The 27,734-nt window shown below is 39.6% G+C and overlaps 2 protein-coding genes and 1 pseudogene across 2 annotated transcripts in view; 1 reads left to right on the top strand and 2 right to left on the bottom strand.

The window, feature by feature from the left end:
• Positions 1–5,182, bottom strand: part of LOC115900736 (zinc finger protein 723-like) — a 35,174-nt gene extending 29,992 nt beyond the window's left edge. Inside the window, exon 1 of the mRNA XM_030942332.1 lies at positions 4,844–5,182. Within this exon, the coding sequence (XP_030798192.1) occupies positions 4,844–5,182 (339 nt within the window). The remainder of the gene's footprint in view (positions 1–4,843) is intronic.
• Positions 5,183–14,661: 9,479 nt separating this feature from the next.
• On the bottom strand, positions 14,662–15,016 carry LOC115900737 (annotated as a pseudogene).
• Positions 15,017–26,076: 11,060 nt separating this feature from the next.
• LOC115900788 (40S ribosomal protein S27-like) lies at positions 26,077–26,331 on the top strand. Its single transcript, XM_030942596.1, has one exon. The coding sequence runs from the start codon at positions 26,077–26,079 to the stop codon at positions 26,329–26,331; it is 255 nt and encodes an 84-aa protein (XP_030798456.1).
• Positions 26,332–27,734: the final 1,403 nt, after the last annotated feature.

The raw sequence follows: 27,734 nt of genomic DNA on the forward strand, positions 1-27,734 counted from the left end.
TTGACATATTACTGTATCCGGCATATAACTGAGGTGACTCTTCTCCCTCTGCATTGCCCACAGGAAGAACTGTGACATATCACTGAACCCAGAACCTAGGGGATGTGACTTTTTTCCTGTGCCTTACATACAAAAAATAGAAAATATCACTGGGCGGCAGACCTAGGTGAGGTGACTCTCCTCTACTACCTGGGCCTTGCCCAAAAGGGGCATTGTGACATATCTCTGGCCCCATCACCTGGGTGAAGTGGCTATCCTCTTCTGAATAGGCGCTGCCCACAGCAGTGATTGTTACAAAACGCTGGGCCCAGCACTCAAGTGGTTTGACTCTGCTGCATGGGTTCTGCCCACAGACGGCATTGTGATATATGTATGGGCCCATCAACTAAAATTGCGAGTTTCTGTATTAGTCTGTTCTCATACTGCTAATAAAGTCATACTCAAGGCTGGGTAATTTACAGAAGAAATAGGTTTAATGGACTCACATTGCACATGGCTGAGGAGGCCTCACAATCATGGTAAAAGACAAAGGAAGAGCAAAAAGGCATCTTACATGGTGGCAGACAGAAGGGCCTGCACGTGGGAACTCCCTTTTATAAAACCGTGAGATCCCACGAAACTTATTCACTACTCCAAGAACAGTGTAGGAGAACCACCTCCATAATTCTATTATATTTACCTGGCCTTGCTCTTAACACATGGGGATTGTTAAAATTCAAGGTGAGATTTGAGTGGGGACACAGTCAAACCATATCAGTGTTTTCTCCTGCCTGGACCCTGTCCATAGGGGAGATTTTGACATATCACTGAACCCAGCACCTTGGTGATGAGACTCTCCTGGGCCCTGCCATAAAAGAGAATGATGACATGTCACTGGGCTCAGTACCTAGGTGATGTGACTCTCCTCTCCTGTCTGGACTCTGTCCTAAAAGAGCATTGTGAGATATTGCTGAGACTAGCCCTTAGGTAATGCGATTTTCAGCTCCTACCAGGGCTTTGTCTACAAGGGGCAAGGTGACATAGTGTGGGGACTGTCTCCCAGGTGATGTGACTCTTCTGCATTGGCCTGGCCTAAAGGGGAAATTGTGACATATCTCTGGGTCTACCACCTAGGTGATGTGACCTTCCTCACCTGCTTGTGCTCTGCCCATAGGAAGATTTCCACGTATCTCCGGGCCCAGCGCCTAGGTATTGGGACTCTTCTGCCTAAGCACTGCTTACGCAACCCATTGTGATGTATTCCTAGGCCTAAGATACAATGATGTGACTTGTCACTTCTGCTTGGACCCTACACAAAGGGGGCACTGTGATATATCATGGGGCTCATCACCTAGATAATATAATTCTTCTTTTGCTTGGGCCTTGCCCACAGAATAAATAGTGACATATTGCTGGGCATAGCACCTAGGTGAAGCGATACATCTGCTCTGGCCTGTACCAGAAAGGGCACTGTGACATATTGCTGAACTTAGTGCTCAGGAGATGTGACGCTGGGGCCAGAGCTGAGTCCACAGGTGGATTGTGACATATTCCTTGCCCAGCACTAGGTGACATAACTTTTTCTTCCTTCATGGGCCCTGACTGCAGTGAGGATTTTGACAATATTACTGGGACCTACACGCAAACAGTGTGACTCTGCTGCCTCAGTTCTGCCAAAGGAAGCATTGTGACCTATCCAACAGGCCAGAACCTAGATGACATGACTTTCCTCTCCTTCCCGAACCCTGTAAACAGAGTTAATTGTGAAATATTGCTTCGCACACGAGCCGGGTGATAGGGTTCTCTAGGCTAGGCCCTGCCCACAGGAGGCATTGTGACATATTGCTGAGCTCAGCACTCAAGTAATGTGACTTTCTCGCCAGGGTCCTGAACACGGAGGGTTACTGAAATATTCCTAGACCAACTATTCAAGCAATGTGACTGTCCTGTCTGGCTTCCCACAGGTGGGACTGTAACATACCTAGGCCTAGCTCACAGGCCTGATGATGACTCTCATATGTGGACCCAACCAATAGAAAAGATTTTGACTCTCATGGCTAGAATTAAGGGAATAGGTAAGGTCTTCTGTTTGCTACTTGTGATAATGTCATAGAAGATGACGACACTCATGCATAAGTTATAATATCCTTAAGTGACACAGAGAGTCCTAACAGGACCCAGCACACAGGTGAGATTGTGTATCCCATAGGCACACCCAGCGGACAATTAGAATTGTCACTCTCACACACGGACAGAACCCACTGGTGAGGTCCTGAATCTCACATGTGGACATGGTCCACAGTTAGAGTTGTGACTGTCATATGTAAATTTAGCAATGTGTGAGATGATGACTCATTTCTGGATCAAGCCCACAGGTGCAATGATGACTCTCATATACTTGGATTTAGCCAATAGAAAAGGTGTTGACTCTTGTAGCTGGGCTTAGGGCAATGGGTAAGGTCCTGAGTCTTCTGCTTGCAGAAAGTTCTTAGAATATTACCACACTCAAGCGTATAATATAAAGGCCTTATATTTCACCGAGAGCTTCATATCAGGGCCCAGTACAAAGTTGAGATTGTGACTCTTCTATGCACACCCAGCTGACAGGATTATCACCCTCACACATGGACAGAGTCTACTGCTGAGGTTATGAGTCTCACTTGTGGATAAAGCTCACAGTTTGTATTGTGACTTTTACATGCGGATCTTACCACAGGTAGATGTCTTATTTCTGGACCCAGCTCATAGGCACAATGATGACTCTCATACCTGGACCTAGCAAAGAGGAGAAATGTTGAATCTTGTATTAGGATGTTTTGTGTGTGTGTTTTGTGTGTGCGTGTGTGTTTTAGTTCCTTGAGCTTTGGAAATTGATTCTACAGTATCTTATACAGATGCAAATGTATCACGCTTTTTTTCTTCTTGCAAAGCTATATATATATATATTCCTCCTGTTTATGAAAATATTGTCATTGGTGTTATGTAGATATATTTGGAGATCTCAGAACAGAAAATAATATTGTAAATATTACAGCTTAATAAATGTTTATGGTATATAAATAAAAATATAAATTATATATATTTAGAAGGTAGTTATTTACAATTGCTTAGAGCCCACCTGGTCAGCCAAGGCCTGCCTTCTTCAAGACCATGCTGAAATTGCACCTGCTTGGTTACAGTATCTCCTGGGGTGAAATGATCCTCACTGAGAATGGTCAAAATAAGAAAAAAAATTTTGACAGATAAGTCTTATGTACAAAGAAACAGAGGTATGGGGAAAAAATGTTCAGAGAAGGATAAATAAATCAATTTTACCCCAGTTACATTTATGTATTTATTTATTTGAGACAGAGTTTCACTCTTGTTGCCCAGGCTGGAGTGCAATGGCGCAATCTCGGCTCACTGCAACCTCCACCTCCTGGGTTCAAGCAATTCTCCTGTCTCAACCTCCTGAGTAGCAGGGATTACAGGCATGCACCACCACACTCGGCTAATGTATTTTTAGCAGAGATGGCGTTTCTCCATTTTAGTCAGGCTGGTCTCGAATTCCTGACCTCAGGTGATCCTCCTGCCTCGGCCTCCCAAAGTGCTGTTATTACAGGCATGAGCCACTGAGCCACCTACCCAAGTTATTTTTAAGAAAATAAATGCTTCAAGCTGGGCACAGTGGATCATGCCTGTAATCTCAGCACTTTCGGAGGACAAGGCAGTGGATCACCAGGTCAGGAGTTTGAGACCAGACTAAATATGCAAAAAATTAGCCAAGCATGGTGGTGGGTGCCCGTAATCCCAGCTACTCAGGAGGCTGAGGCAGGAGAATTGCTTGAATCCGGGAGGCAGAGGTTGCAGTGCGCCAAGATGGCACCATTGCACTCCAGCCTGGGGGACAGAGCGAGACTCTTGTGTAAATGATAACACAAAATTCAGATAGTGGTTACTTTGGGGTAGTAGGTTTATAGAAGACTTCAGAGGTATGTACTTTACGAGAGTGTGTGAGGATTTTATGAAGCCAGACTGAAAGTTTCCTGAGACATCAACACTTTCTTTTTTTGTTGTTTTTTTGAGACGGAGTCTCGCTCTGTTGCCCAGGCTGGAGTGCAATGGCAAGATCTCAGCTCACCACAACCTCTGTCTCCTGGGTTCAAGAGAGTCTCCTTACTCAGTCTCCTGAGTAGCTGGGACTACAGGCGCGTGCCACCATGCCCGGCTAATTTCTGTATTTTTAGTAGAGATGGGGTTTCACTATGTTGGCCAGGCTAGTCTCGAACTCCTGACCTCGTGATCCGCCCGCCTTGGCCTCCCAAAGTGCTGGGATTACAGGCATGAGCCACCACACCTGGCCAATACTTTCTTTTCTTAATTTTATCTCCCAAGGCTAGCAAAAAGTATAGCACAACGTGTATGCTCAATGCACATTTATCGGTTAAATGAATGAATACATGCCCTTTGTAAACTGTCAAGCCCTATGCAAATCAAGAATTTATCATTATTACTTACTACAGTTTAGTTAATAGACTCAAATAAAAGGTAATCAACTTTAAGATTCAGAAAGCACTATTGAAAATTTAATGTTACCCCAGCATTCTCAGGCAAAATAAAGTAAAATTTAGTTTCTAAATTTGTGACCATTATGATTACATTTAAATTTCCATGTGAGGATGGAACAAAATCTTCTGTCAGGCAAGCATAATATGAGAGAAAAAGACATTAAGAAAAAGGAAAAGGAAAAGGAAAAAGAATGAAAACTTGGTTGGGTTAGATCTGCAAGTTCTATTCCATACTTTTTTTTTTTTTTTTTTTTAATATAGTTTCCTACACTCCTGGTGCAGAGGGAGGCTGGAGAGCCTGAATCCCTCTGTCCTACCACCTTGGCAGTGGCTGATCTCTGCTCAGAAGTGAGAAGTGCTGTCCTGCGATGGGCCTGAGGCTGCCCGGCCCAGTCCCTCCTCACTTCCCTGGACTCTTCACAGTGTCTCCGGGCCCCTGCGCCATCCTGAGCGTCCCTCTGATGGAAGGGGAGATGGCAGCAGGAAGCTGGTAGGAGGAACTGGCCCCGCGGGCCCAGAGGTCTCGTCCAGGAAATGCTCTGGTTGGCCTCGGCTTTCTGCGCAACGGAGCTGGGCCTCGACCCAGGGTTGCAGCTAAGGCGTCCCTGAGCTGGGCGAGCCCGGGCGTGGGAGCTTCGGCTGCTGCTGCGGTTCATGCTGTGCTCTGCTGGGCCGCGGCTGGAACCAGCACCGGTCAGAGGCGCAGGAGAAGCTCTTCAGGCGGGAGGAGGCGATAGCCATGCGTGGTTTCTGAAAATCAGGCCCTGCCGACAAATCTCAGATGCCAGGAACAGAAGAACCGGGAGAAACTGCCTAGAGCTTGAGCCAAATGGACGGACTGTTGGAGCGGCTGAGGGTGAAGCTGCCCGAACTCCTCAAAGTGGAGCCGCAAAGCAACCAGCAGAGATGGACAAGAAAAATCAAAGTCAAAGAAAATTAGTAGAAATCAAAGGCAGATGCTAAAGCAGTGTAAAATCATTCACGTCACGATGGCAACGGAGTTAATGAAGGAGTCTGGGAAACGAATCTTAGTCACAGAAAGGACAGCAGTGACCATGGCAAGGTGCTGACGATTCTGGTCCACTGGATCCCGCCATCCCATCACGGTCACCACCCAGCAAGCTACAACCGCATCATTTTCTGTTTGTTCCAAAATGAATAAAAGTGATTCTCATCACAAGGACAAATAAAAAAGTCATTAAAAAAAATTAAACTGTCATGGTTTAGTTTACTTTTTGAAAGTTCTTATAATTTTGAAAATTCAGTTGCCACTTGTATGGCTTATGAAGTTTTCAACAGTCTTACAATACTTGCATTGTTCAAAGTACAGTATATTTTAAATTAAGAAGAGGAAACTGTATGTGTTATACATATTTAAGGCTCAGACTCACAAACAATTCTCCTGTTTATGATTTGAAAACTTCGAAGTTTGGTTTTCCATCTGTACATACACAGAAGAGTGTATCGTGCGGAAACATTTGTTCTTTAAAGTGGCAGCCACACTTTTTGTCTGAGCATATTTTGGACTTTGTATATTAAATGTAACATAAAACAAAAACCCTTCATTTTGTTTTAGAAAATCTAAGATTGGCGTACACAAGCAAACTTTACAAATTACTGTAGGGTTCAGGAAACTACATAATGTGAAACCCAATTCTCTATTTTCGATGTCTAAATCTTTTGTAAAAAAGATTGGTTTCTTTAAAAGTGTCTCCACATATTTAAATATATTAAATTTTAAAAAATCTTTAAATAAATTTATATTTAAAAAGATTAAATATAAAATCAGGCTGATTTTATAAAATGCCAAAATAGTAAACAAATGGATGGTTTGGCATACTATATGAATACTGGCACTCAACAATACAGAATACTTTAATCCAAATTATTTAGAAAGTAGATTTAAATAATTTGATTTTTCACTACAGTGATACACATTCAGAAACATTTAAAAAATCAAATCTGGCTGGGCGCGGTGGCTCACGCCTGTAATCCCAGCACTTTGGGAGGCTGAGGTGGGTGGATCACGAGATCAGGAGTTCAAGACCAGCCTGGCCAACATGGTGAAACCCTGTCTCTACTAAAAATACAAAAAATTAGCTGGGTATGGTCACAGGTGTCTGTAATCCCACCTACTCAGAGGCTGAGGCAGGAGAATCACTTGAACCCGGGAGGCAGAGGGTGCAGTAAGCCAAGACTGCACCACTGAATTTCAGCCTGGGCAACGGAGCGAGAATCTGTCTCAAAAAAAAAAAAAAAAAAAAAAAATCTGTATTAGGTTTGACTACTGTTGATATATATATATATATATAAGATCAAAAATCTGTTAAAAATAAATATTTTTTGTCACTAATTACTAATTTGGTGTCTTTAAATACCCAGATGTCTTGTTTTAATCAGATTAAGTCTAGGGAAAATTGACTAATTTTATTTACTTTTTTGTACAGTGTGTTTAAAATGTTCTAGTTTAACCTAATATCAATTAATGATATTAATTATTAATGATGAGTAAATGATTTTTTTTTTTCAAATCTCAGGCCTATTAAATTCCAGAAGACATTTTTAATTTAAAAATTTTGGGGCGAGTGTGGTGGCTCACACATGTAATCCCAGCACTTTGGGAGGCCGAGGCAGGCAGATCGCTTGAGGTCATGAGTTCAAGACCAGCCTGGCCAACATGGTGAAATGCTGTCTCTACTAAAAACACAAAAATTAGCTGGCCGTGGTGGCAGGCGCCTGTAATCCCAGCTACTCAGGAGTCTGAAGCACGAGAATTGCTTGAACTCAGGAGTTGGAGATTGCAGTGAGCCGAGATTGTACCACTGCACTCCAGCCTGGGCAACAGAGCAAGACTCTGTCTCAAAAAAAAAAAAAAAAAATGTGTTTCAATATTGTTTAAAGGGACTTAGGTCTACTTTAATCTGCTCAACCTGTTAATCAGTGTCAGGAACCAGATTCCAATTTACTTTCAGGGTGCCTGTATGACTTTTCTTTGCATAGTCTTTGAATTAAATTTCCATTAATAAGGATAGATTTCAGTACATTTAACCAGTTGCTTTTAGTACCTCCAAAGGTAGTATGCAAAGAGTTATCATGTTACTGTCTAAGAAAACAGATTCTACTGTTACCTAAGAAATCAACTGGAAGGAATTTTTATAACTTTGCACCACATTTAAAAAACTGATGTAGTACTAATAAATGCAGACTACATCACATAAAAATGGTAATCAAGAATGTCACTTTCAATATTTAAGTATTTGAAATTTCGGTAAAAAGTGTGGTAAAGTATACCTTTTGGTATGCTTTGTGTAGCTTAACAGCAGCATAAAGTAGAAAAAAAATCTTTTTTTTTTTTTTTTTTTGAGACGGAGTCTCGCTGTGTCACCCAGGCTGGAGTGCAGTGGCCGGATCTCAGCTCACTGCAAGCTCCACCTCCCGGGTTCACGCCATTCTCCTGCCTCAGCCTCCCCAGTAGCTGGGACTACAGGCGCCCGCCACCTCACCCAGCTAGTTTTTTGCATTTTTTAGTAGAGACGGGGTTTCACTGTGTTAGCCAGGATGGTCTCGATCTCCTGACCTCGTGATCCGCCCGTCTCGGCCTCCCAAAGTGCTGGGATTACAGGCTTGAGCCACCGCGCCTGGCCGGAAAAAAATCTTTAAAAATGAAAACCAACACCAAAATACTAATATCCGCCAGTGCATACATATTGATCTTTGTTTCAAAAAAGTCTGAAGCAGAACATTTGGTGAACTTCATGCAGTTATTTTCACCACATTAGAATACTATTATAGATTCAATGCCATCCCCATCAAGCTACCAATGACTTTCTTCACAGAATTGGAAAAAACTGCTTTAAAGTTCATATGGAACCAAAAAAAAGCCCGCATTGCCAAGACAATCCTAAGTCAAAAGGACAAAGCTGGAGGCGTCACGCTACCTGACTTCAAACTATACTACAAGGCTACAGTAACCAAAACAGCATGGTACTGGTACCAAAACAGAGATATAGACCAATGGAACAGAACAGAGTCCTCAGAAATAATACCGCACATCTACAGCCATCTGATCTTGACAAACTGAGAGAAACAAGAAATGGGGAAAGGATTCCCTATTTAATAAATGGTGCTGGGAAAATTGGCTAGCCATAAGTAGAAAGCTGAAACTGGATCCTTTCCTTACCCCTTATACGAAGATTAATTCAAGATGGATTAGAGACTTAAATGTTAGACCTAATACCATAAAAACCCTAGAAGAAAATCTAGGTAGTACCATTCAGGACATAGGCATGGGCAAGGACTTCATGTCTAAAACACCAAAAGCAATGGCAGCAAAAGCCAAAATTGACAAATGGGATCTAATTAAACTAAAGAGCTTTTGCACAGCAAAAGAAACTACCATCAGAGTGAACAGGCAACCTACAGAATGGGAGAAAATTTTTGCAACCTACTCATCTGACAAAGGGCTAATATCCAGAATCTACAAAGAACTCAAACAAATATACGAGAAAAAAACAAACAACCCCATCAAAAAGTGGGGAAAGGATATGAACAGACATTTCTCAAAAGAAGAGATTCATACAGCCAACAGACACATGAAAAAATGCTCATCATCACTCGCCATCAGAGAAATGCAAATCAAAACCACAATGAGATACCATCTCACACCAGTTAGAATGGCAATCATTAAGAAGTCAGGAAACAACAGGTGTTGGAGAGGATGTGGAGAAATAGGAACACTTTTACACTGTTGGTGGGATTGTAAACTAGTTCAACCATTATGGAAAACAGTATGGCAATTCCTCAAGGATCTAGAACTAGATGTACCATATGACCCAGCCATCCCACTACTGGGTATATACCCAAAGGATTATAAATTAGTCTACTACAAAGACACATGTACACGTATGTTTATTGCGGCACTATTCACAATAGCAAAGACTTGGAATCAACCCAAATGTCCATCTGTGACAGACTGGATTAAGAAAATGTGGCACATATACACCATGGAATACTATGCAGCCATAAAAAAGGATGAGTTTGCGTCCTTTGTAGGGACATGGATGCAGCTGGAAACCATCATTCTTAGCAAACTATCACAAGAAGAGAAAACCAAACACCGCATGTTCTCACTCATAGGTGGGAACTGAACAATGAGATCACTTGGACTCGGGAAGGGGAACATCACACACTGGGGTCTATCATGGGGAGGGGGGAGGGGGGAGGAGGGAGGGATTGCATTGGGGAGTTATACATGATATAAATGATGAATTGATGGGTGCTGACGAGTTGAATCATTTATATTTAATTTGAGTAAAACATATTCACATCGCAAAAACACTGCTTTGTGGCTGGGCGCGGTGGGTCATGCCTGTAATCCCAGCACTTTGGGAGGCTGAGGCTGGCAGATCACGAGGTCAGGAGTTCAAGACCAGCCTGGACAACAGTAGTGAAACCCGTCTCCACTAAAAATGCAAAAATTAGTCAGGTGTGGTGGCATGCACCTCTAGTCCCAGCTACTCAGGAGGCTGAGGCAGGAGAATTGCTTGAACCTGGGAGGCGGAGGTTGCAGTGAGCCAAGACCATGACACTGCACTCCAGCCTGTGTGACAGAGTGAGACTCCATATTAAAAAATATATATATACTGCTTTGTACTATGAATAATAAATGTAAAGTCTATTTATTTATTTATTTATTTAGAGATGGAGTCTTGCTCTGTTGCCCAGGCTGGAGTGTAGTGGTGGTAATCTCGGCTCACTGAAATCTCCGCCTCCCAGGTTCAAGCGATTCCCCTGCCTCAGCCTCCTGAGCAGCTGGGACTATAGGCATGCACCACCACACCTGGCTAATTTTTGTATTTTTAGTAGAGATGGGGTTTCACCATGTTGGTCAGGCTGGTGTCAAACTCCTGACCTCCTGATCCACCCGCCTCGGCCTCCCAAAGTGTTGGGATTACAGGTGTGAGCCACCACGCCCAGCTGTAAAGTCTTTATACTCAAGAGGATCCTGATTCTCAACTCAATATATATGGGCAACCCATTCCTCTGGTTTCCTTAAATGGAAGCCTCATTAAGGCTCAAATATGGAGTGAAAGGGACTCAATAACAGCATGTGAAGCAAAAAGGATGAGGTAGGATGGTCAGCTCTAAGGCTCAGGGATTGCCTGGGGGACCCCAATATAATGACGTAACCATGAAGCTTGCTGGGTACAAGTAAACATTAAGAGCTGAAAACACCATGGCTTGAAATTGGTGAGACAGAATCTGTGAATTCATAAACTGTTGTGCCAAAAAGAGTGAGCCAGAATGATAAGTATCTAAGGATTACTAAGGGGGAATGTTTATAAGCACGTAAGTTTTTGTTCCAAATCTTATTACAGTAGCAATATGCTTTCCTGTAATGTCAGCTTCCTGAGCCTACAGATGCTATAGACAAACTACAAGTGCTTCATATGTTGTTTGCAGTCAGTTTCTAAATTTAGAAAACTTGCAACAATTTTATGAATTTCATTGAACTCTGTTTCATGCATAAATCTCACTGAAAGGGATTATTCAGTAGATCTTTCCCTGAGTGTTTTGGGAGGATTTTCTGTTGCTTGATTCCAAACCAACCTTATTTGAATCCTAGTCATTTCTAAAGCCCTAGATGTAATAACAGAAGAACAGTAGAGATGAGGTCAAGTTACCCCCAAACAGTTCACGTCTAATATATTTGGTTCGCGAAATGAACCAGAAACCACACAAGCTAAACAACAGTGGGTTGGAAATTCAACCTCAATTCAACAGTAACAGTCAGAATCCTATGCAAAAATTAGCACAGTCACAATGTAGAAACCCCTTAGTCTTTTATTCCAGAGAAAATAAAAAAAATATTATTTTGGTATTTTCTAGAAAGGATAAATACATTAAACATGACAAAATAAACCAATTCACATAATATCTTTGAAATATGAATATTCTTAAATATTTACTATAATATTTAGACAAGATTTCCAGTGAAAAATACTTATAGCTACCATGTGTTAATTACAACAGCCCTGAGGGAGATAGTATTTTTTTTTTAATTAATAATGAAGATTGAAGCTTCACAAGTGTAAAATAATTTTTCCTGGGCACACAGCTAATTACCCAAATCAAACTCAAATATGTTTGATTTTAAACTTTTGATTTTCCTACTGTTGACAATGTTGACACGATAGTTAAATCTTAGTTTCAGAATCAGTTGTTGGGAATAAATCAGTACAAGTACTATTGAGGCAGGATGGGTAGTCAAGAAAGTGACTACAACAGTATACCACGTTGGCATACTGATAATGTCCTTGGGATGCAGCCTAGCCACAGCGAATGCGTGACAACTGCATATTGTCAACCCAGCAAGCCCCAGCATTTGCATCGCATTTCAACTCATTCAAGCAAAGCTCTCTCATGTAGAGAAATTCCCTTGTAGAGAGAATGCACATTTTGATTTTACCTGTCCTTAAAGTGACCTTTTACTTATTACTACTATTATAAATAGTAAAAGACACACCATGGTTGAGATTTAAAATGCTAATGATACGTGACATATAAACAAGCATGTACAGCCACTGTGTATGTGCACCAAGAGGACCACCCAGAACATCCTTATGAATAATTATGTAAGATTCCCATAAACGGAGTGTTCCTAGTTCTAGTCTTTGCGTTTCATTGCTGTAAGCTGCCCGCCCGCCCTGAATCCCTTCTCGCTCAGGGTGTACTGGGTATTCTGCATCTAACTTTTAAAATAGTCTTTCTCCTTTGCGATAAATTACTCTGTGCTTCATCTTCTTTGCGGTTTGTCTCGTTTAAATTTTTTGAAACTAAGACAAGAGCCGAGGACTCACAACAGCTATCAACACTATCATGCTTTGTTTTGTATTCTTTGTTATCAATATTTTCTTCTCTGATATGTCAGTATTCACATTTTAAACAGTCTAAACTGCTAAATTGAGACTTTAATCACAAAATGATTTGTCATAAAAGCACACATATTTTTCAAGTTCCAACTTTATTACACTTTTATCCAAAAATTAAAAAAAATTTGACACATAGTCAATTACATTTATCAATTTTAATATTTTATTTAATGATTTGAATTCAATTTCAAAATGATTTATATTCAAGTTTATTGTTGTATTCACTTTTGGCCAAATTTGGCTTTCCAAACTAAGGTAAAAAACTGAAGCATGTTTTCAAGTTTCATGAAACTTAAGCTTACTGGCATCAAATAAAACCTCATCTTTTATCAAGAATATTTTAATAGTTTTATGTCTGAGCAGTTAAACGTCAAGGACAGAACTCTGGATGATATTGATTGCATATTTAAATTGATAAATTAGGAAATGATCATCAGAGCCTGAGAAGTGATGGATACAGCAACATACTACTTGAAAAAAGCATTAAGGGCATGTTTGGCAAAAAGAAGGTTGCATAGAACCTGCACTGTACTCCTCATGTGAAGTGTGCTCTCTAACTTTAGTCTTTATTATAAACTTTACGACCACCACATACTCACATACAAAGAATAAAAAAAAACAAAAGTTTTTTTCTTGAAATTCACTGATTAATATTTTACTCTATTAAAACTGTTCCACATTGCTGTAAGAAGGCTGTCGAAGTGAACCGTCTTTCACCAGAAGGTCACCTGTGTGAATGTGAATAGACAGACACTGGCGAGGACCAGCTCAGCACAGTCACTTGAACTTTCACTCTGCTTTTCAGGGAGTGGAAATGCCTCCGAAGAGTAAAAATAAAGTGACTGCTGATTAAGCAGAGAGTTTCGCATGAAAAAAGGTTGGTCAAATGTTTGAAAATTACATTGCAAGAATTACAGCTTTTAAAATGTCAAATGCAAAACATAAATACTGCACAACTAAATAGGATAGAAATGACAGAGTTGGCCACAAAGGACAGAAAAGCTGTGTTATAGCAATATAAAAAAAAGTATCTACCATCAGAGAAAGGTAACTTAAAGCATTTGAAAGACGTTCTCTAAGAATCTAAAATTATTTTGTTTTAGTTTGTATAAAAAATGTTTAAGCATTTTTAATTTTCAAAAAAATTTAAGTGCATTCTATTTCAGGATTTTCTGAAGAATTTAAATAGAATAGAGTAAAATTATACTTATCAAAAGGTAAACTTTTCTAGTAACAAAGCAGTTTGATTTTCACACCAAAAGAGTAAAATTTTACAAAATTTCACACCAAACAATTTAATCAGAAACCTCTTTCGCACAACTGGGAGAGATGACGGAAAGATGCCGCTTTCATGTTGCGTGAGAGAGGAAATGATTACCAGGGGCTAGACAATTGTTGTTTCACTAATCAATGTTTATTTTTATCGCTATTTTTTCTCAAATTATGTTAATAATGAAGCAATAACCTTGATCCAAGAAATTTTTTGGTATTTTTGAGATGGAGTCTCTGTCCCCCAGGCTGCAGTGCAGTGGCACAATCTCAGCTCACTGCAAGCTCTGCCTCCTGGGTTCAAGTGATTCTCCTGCCTCAGCCTCCCTAGTAACTGGGACTACAGGCGCATGCTACCAGGCTTGGCTAATTTTTTGTATTTTTAGTGGACAGGATTCCACCATGTTAGCCAGGATGGTCTCAATCTCCTGACCTCGTGATCCTCCTGCCTCGGCCTCCCAAAGTGTTGGGATTGCAGGCATGAGCCACCATGCCCAGCCCCCAAGAGCTTTTTAAAGAATTTGTTTTTAAAATTAGCCAAAATATTATCCAAAAGAAGGCAGAGAAACGAAGATATTTAACAGTTATAATTTGTATTTTAAATGAAAATACTTTTAGAAATAAAAAAGAAAGACAAAAGATATAAAAAGAAATGAAAGAGAAGGAAGGAAGTAGGTTACTCACAACAGCTAAGATAAGGAATCAACCTAAGTGTCCATCAGCCGGTGAATGGATGAAGAAAATTTCGTGTATTTACACAATGGACTGCTATTCAGCCCTTAAAAATAAAGAAATCTTGTTATCTGCAACAATATTGATGAACCTGGAGGACATTAGACTAAGCAAAAAGAGTCAGCACAAAGAAAAAAGAAAACAAAAACATACCACATGATCTCATTTTTTTCTTTCTCAAAAAAGTTTCATTTTTTATTTAGCTAGAAAGCTAAATAAAATGAGTCAGAAAACTCTGCTTGTGCCTTCAACATTTTCACGATTTTCTACTCCTGGATAAGGAAAGCACGCTTGATCCTGTCACGAACACATTTAGCACACATGGAACCACCACAGGCCCTGCTGACATGTTTTTTTGTTTTAGACAATTTCATAAGAACTTTAGGTCTTACAGCACTAACCCCTCGAAGTCGGCCTGGGTACAGGCCACATGCAGATCTTGGTGCTTTCCCAACCTTCTTGGTATAAAGGTAAACAATTCTATTAGCAGGGGTTTGGGACAGCCTAGTTTTGTTAGAGGCTGTGTTGTAGGAAAGCCTATGTCAAACGCTGGACCATTCTGAGTGCCTGCAGACAACGTCCCCGAAGAGCCACATGATCTCATTTCTATGTAGACAAATTCTAACTCGGCCGGGTGTGGTGGCTCACCTGTAATCCCAGCACTTTGGGAGACTGAGGCAGGTGGATCGCCTGTGATCAGGATTTCGAGAACAGCCTGGCCAACATGGTGAAACCCCATCTCTACTAAAAAAATACAAAAATTAACCAGGGAAGGTGGCGGGCATCTGTAGTCCCAGCTACTTGGGAGGCTGAGGCAGGAGAATTGCTTGAACCCGGGAGGCAGAGGTTGCAGTGAGCCGAGATCGCGCTACTGCACTGCAGCCTGGGCGACAGAGTGAGACTCCGTCTCAAAAAAAAAAAAAAAAAAAAAAAGAAAAAAAAAGAAAAGGCTCGGTGGCTCACACCTGTAATCCCAACACTTTGGGAGGCCGAGCGGACGGATCACCTGAGGTCGGGAGTTTGAGATGAGCCTGAACAACATGGAGAAACCCCGTCTCTACTAAAATTACAAACTTAGCCAGGCGTGGTAGCGCATGACTGTAATTTCAGCTACTCGGGGGGCTGAGGCAGGAGAATCGCTTGAACCCGGGAGGCGGAGGTTGCGGTAAGCTGAGATCACTCCATTGTACTCTAGCCTGGGCCACAAGAGCGAAATTCTGTCTCAAAAAAAAAAAAAAAAAAAAAAAAAAAAAAAAAAAAAGACTAGGGGTGGAGATATTGGTCAAAGGTAATGGGTCTTTCCTGTATCTCTTCTCTTAATAAGTAAATTATTCTTTTCTCAGTTTTGATTCACCAGGGAATTGTGTCATATCCTAAAGAATCAAAGCTGAATAAATAATACATTCATTAAAGCAATGCAAGTTGTATACTAAAATTTCAGAGGCTTAGAAAAATAAAAAATTTATTGTCACATAACCATTTTTTTTCTCATTAAGAGGACTTCTATATGATCTTTCAGGGATCATATCTTCTTTCTGCCTTCTTCTCTTTCTTCAGCCAATGGGATGAAAAAATACATGCAGAGAAGACACATTTGGTTCTTATTCACACTTCACTTCCACTCACTACTAGTCAATGTGGATAGAGCTGAGAATAGCAGTTTCCTGGCAGGACAGCCACTTCTCAGCAATAAACAACACACTGAAAGAAAAGTACAAAAGCTAATGGATTTTAAGCAAAATAAGCATATGCATCAATAATAAAATGCTTGTGGTAAAATAAAGATGAACTTTTTTGATTTCTATTGAGTTCCGGTAATATTTGACCAAAAGCTAGCAAATACACAGCAAAAAAAGGAATATGATTTGAAATAAGAATATTGTGAATTAAGTTATCCTGTCAATAGAAGTAAAAATATTATGTCCTCATACTAATAATTTCATCTATAGTCATACAACATCAAATGCTTTTTATTAAAAACTGTATTTAATATAAATATTCCAATTATATCACCTTTCTTCACGATTTCAATGCCTTCTCCACTTTATGCTCAAGGAGAGCACATGGTGCCACTGCTATGCTAATGATGATGATGAAGAGCACTTGTTTGGGTGGTGCTCTCATGCCAAACACTGTTATTTGGCTCAAAGTACTGGTTTGCTATTTTTCTCCACATTTATGAATAAAATAAAATTCTTAGCTAAAAAGACTCTATCTCATTGAAGTATGTTTTCTGAAATTTGGTTGACATTTAAGAGCCACTGATTTACCTGGGATATTGAAATTTTTATGAATCCAAATTGAGCACTATAAACAATCTTTTACTAAAAGCCTTTGTGAGGCAGAGTAAGATTCATTACATATATATGTGTGTGTGTATATATGTATGTGCATGTGTGTGTATATATATGTGCGTGTGTGTGTATATATGTGTGTGTGTGTGTATATATATATATGTGTGTTGAGACGGAGTCTTGCGCTGTTGCCAGGCTGGAGTTCTGTGGCATGATCTCGGCTCACTGCAACCTCTGCCTCCCAGGTTCAAGCGATTCTCCTGCCTCAGCCTCCCAAGTAACTGGGACTACAGGCATGCGCCACCATGCCCAGCTAATTTTTGTATTTTTAGTAGAGACGGGGTTTCACCTTGTTGTCTAGTATGGTCTCCATCTCTTGACATCGTGATCCGCCCACCTAGGGCTCCCAAAGTGCTAGGATTACAGGTGTGAGCCACCACACCAGACCGATTCATAACATTTTTATAATGTGAAAGAAATTTGTTAATCATGTTCCCAGTAATAACTCTGAACACAGCATTCTCAGTTCCCAGTATTCACCCTGAGTCACTCAGGGTAAATTGGTATCTCTGCAAAGGGGCAGAAGGTGCTGAGTGGAGGGGCACCACATTGCCCATAAATGCCTTCCACATGCACCTATAAGGATCTTGATTTAATTGGGCTGTCGTTTGCATGGCTAGATACTTACTGAATCTAGTCATACTATTTTTTGGGAGCTAATGACATCATTTTGTTACCTATTTTATACAATTATTTGCTTGGCTGAAAAATGCAACTTTTTTTCAATTTACTCTAAATTGAAAGACTAGATTTGAAATCTTCAATCTTTTAATGTTAAAGAAAATTAGAGAAGAGCACTGTGTATATATGTAGAATGCATTTTTCTGCCTATCAAAATTATTTTTGTATTGCCTGTGAAACCCTAAGAAGCCACTAAAGAATATGGCCTTTAAATCCTTTAGCCAGAATTTTAGATTTTAAATGGACAAGAACTTAATGATTAAACAAAGCTGAGATTGTCTTTGCTTCTTGTCAATAATCTAGCCATTTCAAAAAGCATGGCAATTATGCTAAGCCATTGAATTATGGCTTAGCATGGCAATTCAAAATATTCAAAAAGCATGGCAATTATGCTAAGCCACAATTTTATCAAAAGTGATTTTGATAAATTCTATCCCATTTCAAAATTTTGTTTCTAATTGTTACTTTTATCATGTTAATGTAAGAGAAATTATCTGCATACTATTTATGCATTCAAGACATATTAATATTAAAGTGTTTAAAGTTTAATATTATATGACAGCATAGTAGAATCCTCTAAAATGAGAAGTTCATTATTAATAAATTCATTATGTTTTTGAGGTTTTTCAATTGTGAAAACAAATAAGATATGCTTTTTCATGATAAGCTCAATTGTAGGAAGTTACTCACTGGTCTCCATGTTATTTCTGTAATGTGTAGTGTAACACTGGGCCACCAGAATGGTGCAGATACACTGATTTAATCGGAATAAGAATGAGTTCAGTTTTCTTTGCTGACTATTGCTATCCCAGAGGTTGATCATTCACTATGACTTAGTAACTGTTCCTCCATCATGCCAGTGAGCCCTTTCAGCCAGATTGCCCTTTTCCTGCCATTGATGTGCTCATGTTGTGATCTCCTCTGTTTATCTTAAGCTATCCCAGATGAGAAGTGATTATTTCTTGCATGAAGGAGATCCCCATTTTATCTCTGTCATGGGATCCTCCCTTCCTCCCTATTGGAAGCAATATGTGGGAGGCAGGAATGATGACAATATACAAACATGTTTCCTCCCATGTGGCCACCAAGAGCAGCTTACAATATGCTCCACCTAGAAGTCACTTATTTCCAGGCCAGCAGGGGTGTTTTTCTACGATGTGTCTTTCTTTTTAAAGCACCTCTGATTAAGTTTGGCCCAATCAGGATAATCTCCCTTCTGATGAACACAAAGTCAACACATCAGCAACCTAATTTCAGTGAGTGATTTTCCACCACAGTCACATTTTTTTTTTACACGCCAAAGGAGAGGATTACACAGCAGGTGTGCAACAGATTGGGAATCCTGGCGACCATCTTAGAATTTTGCCTCCTCACCTGAATAGACTATTAACATAGTCTTGTAGTTTCTTTTGTTATCTAAGTAAACAAAGATATCATTTACAAATAATAATTAACTACCTTCCTATTTTATTACAAACATTAATATATTTTTTCTGGCTTATTTCTTTTTCATGTACCATTTTATACATTTACACACATATATAACAATGAAAATGTATTCAATTATTCAATGTGTCAATTTTTATTAAAAATGATTGTTAGGCTGGGCGCAGTGACTCACGCCTGTAATGCCAGCACTTTGGGAGGCCAAGGTGGGTGGATCATCTGAGGTCAGGAGTTTGAGAGCAGCCTGGCCAAAATGGAGAAACCCCATTTCCACTAAAAAATAGAAAAAATAGCCAGGCGTGGTGGTGGGCACCTGTAGTCCCAGCTACTTGGGATGCTGAGGCAGGAGAATTGCTTGAACCTGGGAGTGGAGGTTGCAGTGAGCCAAGATCATGCCACTGCACTCCAGCCTGGGTGACAGACTGAGATTCCATCTCAAAAAAAAAAAAGAAAAAAAAAACCCAAAATGTATAAATACACAATGGAATACTATTCAGCCATAAAAGGGATAAATCCAGCCCTTTAAAACAATGTAGATACATTTGGAAGAATTATGCTAGCTGAAATAATACTGACACAAAAAGGCAAATACTGCATGATCTCATTTATATGTAAAATCTAACAAATTCTAACTCAAAAAAGTAGAAAGTGGAATAATGTTTACCTGAGGCTGGGTGTGGTGGGAAGGAAATAGGAAATTGTTGATCAAAGGGTACAAGGTTTTAAATAGAACGGATAAGCAGATTTCCAGATCTATTGCACAGCAGGATGACTACAGTAAACTATAAAGTACTATGTATTTCTTTTTTTTTTTTCCTTTTTTTTTTTTTTTTTGAGACAGAGTTTCGCTCTTGTTGCCCAGCCTAGAGTGCAATGGCACGATCTCAGCTCATGGTAACCTCCGCCTCCTGGGTTTAATTGATTCTCCTGCCGTAGCCTCCCGAGTAGCTGGAATTACAGGCATGCACCACCACGTCTGGCTAATTTTGTATTTTTAGTAGAGTCGGGGTTTCTCCATGTTGGTCAGGCTGAGTCTTGAACTCCCAACCTCAGGTGATCCGCCTGCCCCCTCGGCCTCTCAAAGTGCTGGGATTACAGGCATGAGCCACGGTGCCTGGCCAAGTACTGTATTTCAGAATAACTAAATTTCAAATGTACCACCACAAAAAAGACTGGTAAGCAAGTTGATAGATATGTTATTAAACTTGACTTATATTATTATATTATATGCATATATTGAAACATCACATTGTACCCCATAAATTATACAACTCTGATTTGCCAATCAAAAATACTATTACTACTGGGTTTTTTTTAAATGAGAGAAACTTTAAGAAATTGCACCAGAGAAAAAAGTGTTCGTTCACCTTAAAATTTCAGAAAACATACACATTTTATTTCAAATGGCTTGTTCAGTTAGTGATGTAAGTAGTAAACTTTTAAAATTATGAGTAGTCTGAACCAACAAAGTATGTTGATTTTTACTTGTTCAAAATAATATAATACCTTAAAAAACAGACTGTAAACAACTGTTTGGAGTAAAACCTCTCTAAATTTGTAAATAAATAATTTTTTTCACTTGTTAGAGAAAAAAAGTTATTTAAATATATATATGTAAAAAACATTTAGGTCAGGCACGATGGCTCACGTCTGTAATCCCAGCACTTTGGGAGGCCGAGGCGGGTGGATAGCCTGAGGTCAGGAGTTTGAGACCAGCCTGGCCAACATGGTGAAACCCTGTCTCTACTAAAAATACAAAAAATTAGCTGGGGGTGTTGGCGGGTGCCTGTAATCCCAGCTACTAGGGAGGCTGAGGCAGGAGAACTGCTTGAACCTGGGAGGTGGAGGTTGCAGTGTGCCGAGATCACGCCTCTACACTCCAGCCTGGATGACAGAGTGAGACTCTGTCTCTAAATAAATAAATGAATAAATACATTTAACCAAATAACCAAAAATCATAAGTTTATTAAACAAGTAATGAAACAACTTGCTTAATTATCTAATTATAAAACTGACACTCAGCATTTAAGTGGTTGTATATCTAGTGTTACTAGTGTCCTAGACAGCAGTTCTCAATGAGACATTTTTTCATAATATATATATATCCGTGCTGTATGTGAATATATGGGAATTTGCCAAGGATAGTGTTAGAAACTTTCAACTACTGTTATAGCCCCAGACGGACAAATTAGAATCAATGTGGGTTACAAGCCAGTGGTATGGCCGTCTTGTTTTCAGGCTTAACATTTGTCATGATCTACCAGAATCAACAAATAAGAGCTAATACATTTCCTGTACACTAGCTAGGTGCTGGGAATTTTCTGGCACCTTTATTTGCATTAACTTCTTTAATTTTACCAAAACCCTAGGATTTAGACACTCTTATCCTTACTGTACAGCTGAAGAGCCATGCACAGAGAGGCAAGAAACTGTGTTTAGGTCATACAACCGGTAAGTGGCCGAACTGGGATGCAATCAGGAACAACCAAATACTGAGTTTCAATTTTAACCATTATGTTCAACCCCATTTCAACCAATGCTTGTTTTTATTCTTGACCTATATTTTGGCTCTAATTTTTTAAAAATTTAATAGAAATGCATAGGAATTTAAAAACCACTTCTTTTTACCCATAGATAGTATTTACAACTTGATTTTTGGTTTAAAGTATTCATTACTGGCTGGGCACAGTAGCTCACACCTGTAATCCCAGCATTTTGGGAGGCAGAGGCGGGCAGATCACTTGAGGTCAGGAGTTTGAGACCAGCCTGGTCAACATGGTAAAACCCCATCTACTAAAAATACAAAAAATTAGCCGGGCATAGTGGCGGGCACCTGTAATCCCAGCTACCCAGGAGGCTGAGGCAGAATTGCTTGAGCCCAGGAGGTGGAGATTGCAGTGAGCTGAGATCCCGCCACTGCACTCCAGCTTCGGAAACAAAGTGAGACTCCATCTCAAAAAAAAAAAAGAAAGAGACAAAGGAAAAAAAAGTACTCATTGCTAAGCTTAGCACACTTTGGTAAACGGATACTAACAATGGTTTTCCTCTCATGATTTCTAGGAGCTACCAATTTCACTTTTGAAATATATTGAATTTTTATATTAAAAGCAAGAATGAGCCTATTATTATATAGAATATCTGTGGTATCCATGTACATTATTATATATTGAGTGGTCTACAGTGTCTGAAAGCTTCAGAGAGAGTATAGCTTTTTTTGATTGAATAACTTAAGAATATTAAGTCTTCACAGTGAATAGATTGAAATTACTGAATAGTCACTTATAATGCAGCATTAAATGTTATTTAATAAATACATGAAGCTTTTAAAACTCATTTTAACAACTTATTTCTATTGCTATTTCACTTTTATTAGAAAGAAATATTAACATTTACATTACTTACAGGCCTATGAATTTTACTCAAATCTAAACATAGTGCTAATTTTAGGAGATCTGTATGATTAGTATTACAGAGAGCCTTTTCTTTATTTACACGTAGAAGATAAACAACTGCTTTCCAGGAAACACAAAGAAGCACATTTGATTCACAATTAAGCGCTCTTAAAATATTAATACTATCATCTAGATGAAACTTTTAGATATCTGCATTTTCCGATTGTTTAACGTATAACAATTCAGAAACTAGTTTTTATGAACTATAATTAACTAAAAATATAAAGTTATCAATTTTTTTCAGTTTTGAAATACTGCCATTATTCCAGTTGACGTAACATTAAATTTCAGAAGCTGTGGCTGTTGAAACTAGAAAGTCATGGTTGACTCTGCTTTACTTGCTGTCTTCTTATTTCACACAAACACAGCAGCCCAAAGATCAGAAACGTTACACATTTACTGTAAACACAGCAGTAGCTTTCTAGGGAGAACATGTATGTGTGAGCATGTTAACTTGAAATTCACAGCATCTTTTGTTGAAGTATAGAATTCTTTTCTTTTTTTTTTTTTTTTTTTTTGAGGCGGAGTCTCGCTCTGTCACCCGGTCTGGAGTGCAGTGGCCGGATCTCAGCTCACTGCAAGCTCCGCCTCCCGGGTTTACGCCATTCTCCTGTCTCAGCCTCCCGAGTAGCTGGGACTACAGGCGCCCGCCACCTCGCCCGGCTAGTTTTTTTTGTATTTTTAGTAGAGACGGGGTTTCACCGTGTTAGCCAGGATGGTCTTGATCTCCTGACATCGTGATCCGCCCGTCTCGGCCTCCCAAAGTGCTGGGATTACAGGCTTGAGCCACCGCGCCCGGCCTGAAGTATAGATTTCTATATGAAAAACAATGGGCTGGGCGCAGTGGCTCAGGCCTGTAATCCCAGCTCTTTGGGAGGCCAAGGCGATGGATCACCTGACGTCAGGAGTTCGAGACCAGCCTGAGCAACATGGTGAAACACTGTCTCTACTAAAAATACAAAAATTAGCCGGGTGTGGTGGCGAGCACCTGTAATCCTAGCTACTCAGGAGGCTGATGCAGGAGAATCACTTGAACCCAGGAGGCGGAGGCTGCAGTGAGCCAAGATCGTGTCATTGCACTCCAGCCTGGGCAACAAGAGCGAAATCCCATCTCAAAACAAGAAAAAAGAAAAAGAATGCAGCACATATAGAATCAAAAAAAATCTAAAAATTCCTTCTGACCCATTATTTTTTCCTGAGAATGATTGTGATGGAATGCTTGCAGCAGTGTGCTTTTAACCCGCAATCTCTGCTTCATCATTCTTTGGCTATGGTCATAAGACTTCTATGCTTTTTATTTTAAGAAAAATATTTTCTTTCATTAACTCAGTAATTTAGCATGATCTTCACAGCCTCAAATTTTCAAAAATGGTTCATTCTTTTAAAAAAAAAAGTGATTAAATCACCTATCTCAAAAGAGTAACAAATTAAATATAGTCTAGTGTATAGTTAATACATTAAAAATACAGATGTAGAGTCTTTTTTTTGTTATACTTTAAGTTCTAGGGTACATATGCACAATGTGCAGATTTGTTACATACATATACACGTGCCATGTTGGTGTGCTGCACCCGTTAACTCGTCATTTATATTAGGTATATCTCCTAATGTTATCCCTCCCCCCTACCCCCACCCCACGACAGGCCCCAGTGTGTGATGTTCCCCACTCTGTGTCCAAGTGTTCTCATTGTTCAATTCCCACCTGTGAGTGAGAACATGCAGTGTTTGGTTTTCTGTCCCTGCGATAGTTTGCTCAGAATGATGGTTTCTGGCTTAATCCATGTCCCTACAAAGGACATGAACTCATCCTTTTTTATGGCTGCATAATATTCTATGGTGTATATCTGCCACATTTTCTTAATCCAGTCTATCATTGATGGACATTTGGGTTGGTTCCAAGTCTTTGCTATTGTGAATAGTGCCGCAATAAACATACGTGTGCATGTGTCTTTACAGCAGCATGATTTATAATCCTTTGGGCATATTCCCAGTAATGGGATGGCTGGGTCAAATGGTATTTCTAGTTCTCGATCCTTGAGGAATTGCCACAGTCTTCCACAATGGTTGAACTAGTTTACAGTCCCACCAACAGTGTAAAAGCGTCCCTATTTCTCCACATCCTCTGCAGCACCTGTTGTTTCCTGACTTTTTAATGGTTGCGATTCTAACTGGTGTGAGATGGTGTCTCATTGTGGTTTTGATTTGCATTTCTCTGATGGCCAGTGATGATGAGCATTTTTTCATGTGTCTGTTGGCTGCATAAATGTCTTCTTTTGAGAAGTGTCTGTTCATATCTCTTGCCCACTTTGTGATGGGGTTGATTTTTTCTTGTAAATTTGTTTAAGTTCTTTGTAGACTCTGGATATTAGCTCTTTGTCAGATGGGTAGATTGTAAAAATTTTCTCCCATTCTGTAGGTTGCCTGTTCACTCTGATGGTAGCTTCTTTTGCTGTGCAGAAGCTCTTTAGTTTAATTAGATCCCACTTGTCAATTTTGGCTTTTGTTGCCATTACTTTTGGTGTTTTAGTCATGAAGTCTTTGCCCATGCCTATGTCTGAATGGTATTGCCTAGGTTTTTTTTTTCTAGGTTTTTATGGTTTTAGGTCTAACATTTAAGTATTTAATCCATCTTGAATTAATTTTTGTATAAGGTGTAAGGAAAGGATTCAGTTTCAGCTTTCTACATATGGCTAGCCAGTTTTCCCAGCACCATTACTAAATAGGGAATTCTTTCCCCATTTCTTGTTTTTGTCAGGTTTGTCAAAGATCAGATGGTTGTAGATGTGTGTTGTTACTTCTGAGGGCTCTGTTCTGTTCCATTGGTCTATATCTCTGTTTTGGTTACTGTAGACTTGTAGTATAGTTTGAAGTCAGGTAGTGTGATACCTCCAGCTTTGTTCTTTTGGCTTAGGATTGTCTTGGCAATGCGGGCTCTTTTTTCGTTCCATATGAACTTTAAAGTAGTTTTTTTTTCCAATTCTGTGAAGAAACTCATTGGTAGCTTGATGGGGATGGTACTGAATGTATAAATTACCTTGGGCAGTATGGCCATTTTCACGATATTGATTCTTCCTATCCATGAGCATGGAATGTTCTTCCATTTGTTTGTGTCCTCTTTTATTTCGTTAAGCAGTGGTTTGTAGTTCTCCTTGAAGAGGTCCTTCACATCCCTTGTAAGTTGGATTCCTAGGTATTTTATTCTCTTTGAAGCAATTGTGAATGGGAATTCACTCATGATTTTGCTGTTTGTCTGTTACTGGTGTATAGGAATGCTTGATTTCTGCATATTGATTTTGTATCCTGAGATTTTGCTGAAGTTGCTTATCAGTTTAAGGAGATTTGGGGCTGAGACAATGGAGTTTTCTAAATATACAATCATGTCATCTGCAAACAGGAACAATTTGACTCCCTCTTTTCCTAACTGAATACTCTTTATTTCTTTCTCCTGCCTGATCGCCCTGGCCAGAACTTCCAACACCATGTTGAATAGGAGTGGTGAGAGAGGGCATCCCTGTCTTGTGCCAGTTTTCAAAGGGAATGCTTCCAGTTTTTGCCCATTCAGTATGATATTGGCTGTGGGTTTGTCAAAAACAGTTCTTATTACTTTGATACATCTCATCAATACCTAGTTTATTAAGAGGTTTTAGCGCCCTTTCCAGCAGTGATGACCTACCCACACGAGAACATGGCTCTCACAAAGGATCTCCTTCATCTCTCTCCAGAAGAGGAGAGGAGGAAACACAAGAAGAAATGCCTGGTGCAGAGCCCCAATTCCTACTTTATGGATGTGAAATCCCCAGGATGCTATAAAATCACCGCGGTCTTTAGCCATGCACAAACAGTAGTTTTGTGTGTTGGCTACTCCACTGTCCTCTGCCAGCCTACAGGAGGAAAAGCAAGGCTTACAGAAGGATGTTTCTTTAGGAGGAAGCAGCACTAAAAGCACTCTGAATCAAGATGAGTGGGAAACCACCTCAATAAACATATTTTGGATTAAAAAAAGAGTTTTTAGCATAAAGGGCTGTTGAATTTTGTCGAAGGCTTTTTCTGCATCTATTGAGATAATCATGTGGTTTTTGTCCTTGGTTCTGTTTATATGATGGATTACGTTTATTGATTTGCGTATGTTGAACCAGCCTTGCATCCCAGGGATGAAGCCCACTTGATCATGATGGATAAGCTTTCTGATATGCTGCTGGATTCGGTTTGCCAGTATTTTATTGAGGATTTTTGCATCAATGTTCATCAGGGATATTGGTCTAAAATTCTCTTTTTTTGCTGTGTCTCTGCCAGGCTTTGGTATCAGGATGATGCTGGCCTCATAAAATGAGTTAGGGAGGATTCCCTCTTTTTCTATTGATTGGAATAGTTTCAGAAGGAATGGTACCAGCTCCTCTTTATACCTCTGGTGGAATTCAGCTATGAATCTCATCTGGTCTTGGACTTTTTTTGGTTGGTAGGCTATTAATTATTGCCTCAATTTCAGGGCCAGTTCTTGGTCTATTCAGGGATTCAACTTCTTCCTGGTTTAGTCTTGGGAGGGTGTATGTGTCCAGGAATTTATCCATTTCTTCTAGATTTTCTAGTTTATTTGTGTAGAGGTGTTTATAGTATTCTCTGATGGTACTTTGTATTTCTGTGGAATCAGTGGTGATATCCCCTTTATTTTTTTTTTTTTTTTACTGTGTCTATTTGATTCTTCTCTCTTATTGGTCTTACTAGCAGTCTATCAATTTTGTTGATCTTTTCAAAAAACCAGCTCCTGGATTCACTGATTTTTTTGAAGGGTTTTTTGTGTCTCTACCTCCTTCAGTTCTGCTCTGATCTTAGTTATTTCTTGCCTTCTGCTAGCTTTTGAATGTGTTTGCTCTTGCTTCTCTAGTTCTTTTAACTGTGATGTTAGGGTGTCAATTTTAGATCTTTCCAGCTTTCTCTTGTGGGCATTTAGTGCTATAAATTTACCTGTACACACTGCTTTAAATGGGTCCCAGAGATTCTGGTATGTTGTGTCTTTGTTCTCATTGGTTTCAAAGAACATCCTTATTTCTGCCTTCATTTCATTATGTACCCAGTAGTCATTCAGGAGCAGGTTGTTCAGTTTCCATGTAGTTGAGTGGTTTTCAGTGAGTTTCTTAATCCTGAGTTCTAGTTTGATTGTGCTGTGGTCTGAGAGACAGTTTGTTATAATTTCTGTTCTTTTACATTTGCTGAAGAGTGCTTCACTTCCAACAACGTGGTTAATTTTGGAATAAGTGTGATGTGATGCTGAGAAGAACATATATTCTGTTGATTTGGGGTGGATAGTTCTGTAGATGTCTATTAGGTCCGCTTGGTGCAGAGCTG

This window comes from Rhinopithecus roxellana, chromosome 12 (assembly GCF_007565055.1).
Source record: "Rhinopithecus roxellana isolate Shanxi Qingling chromosome 12, ASM756505v1, whole genome shotgun sequence".
Taxonomy (NCBI): Eukaryota; Metazoa; Chordata; class Mammalia; order Primates; family Cercopithecidae; genus Rhinopithecus; species Rhinopithecus roxellana.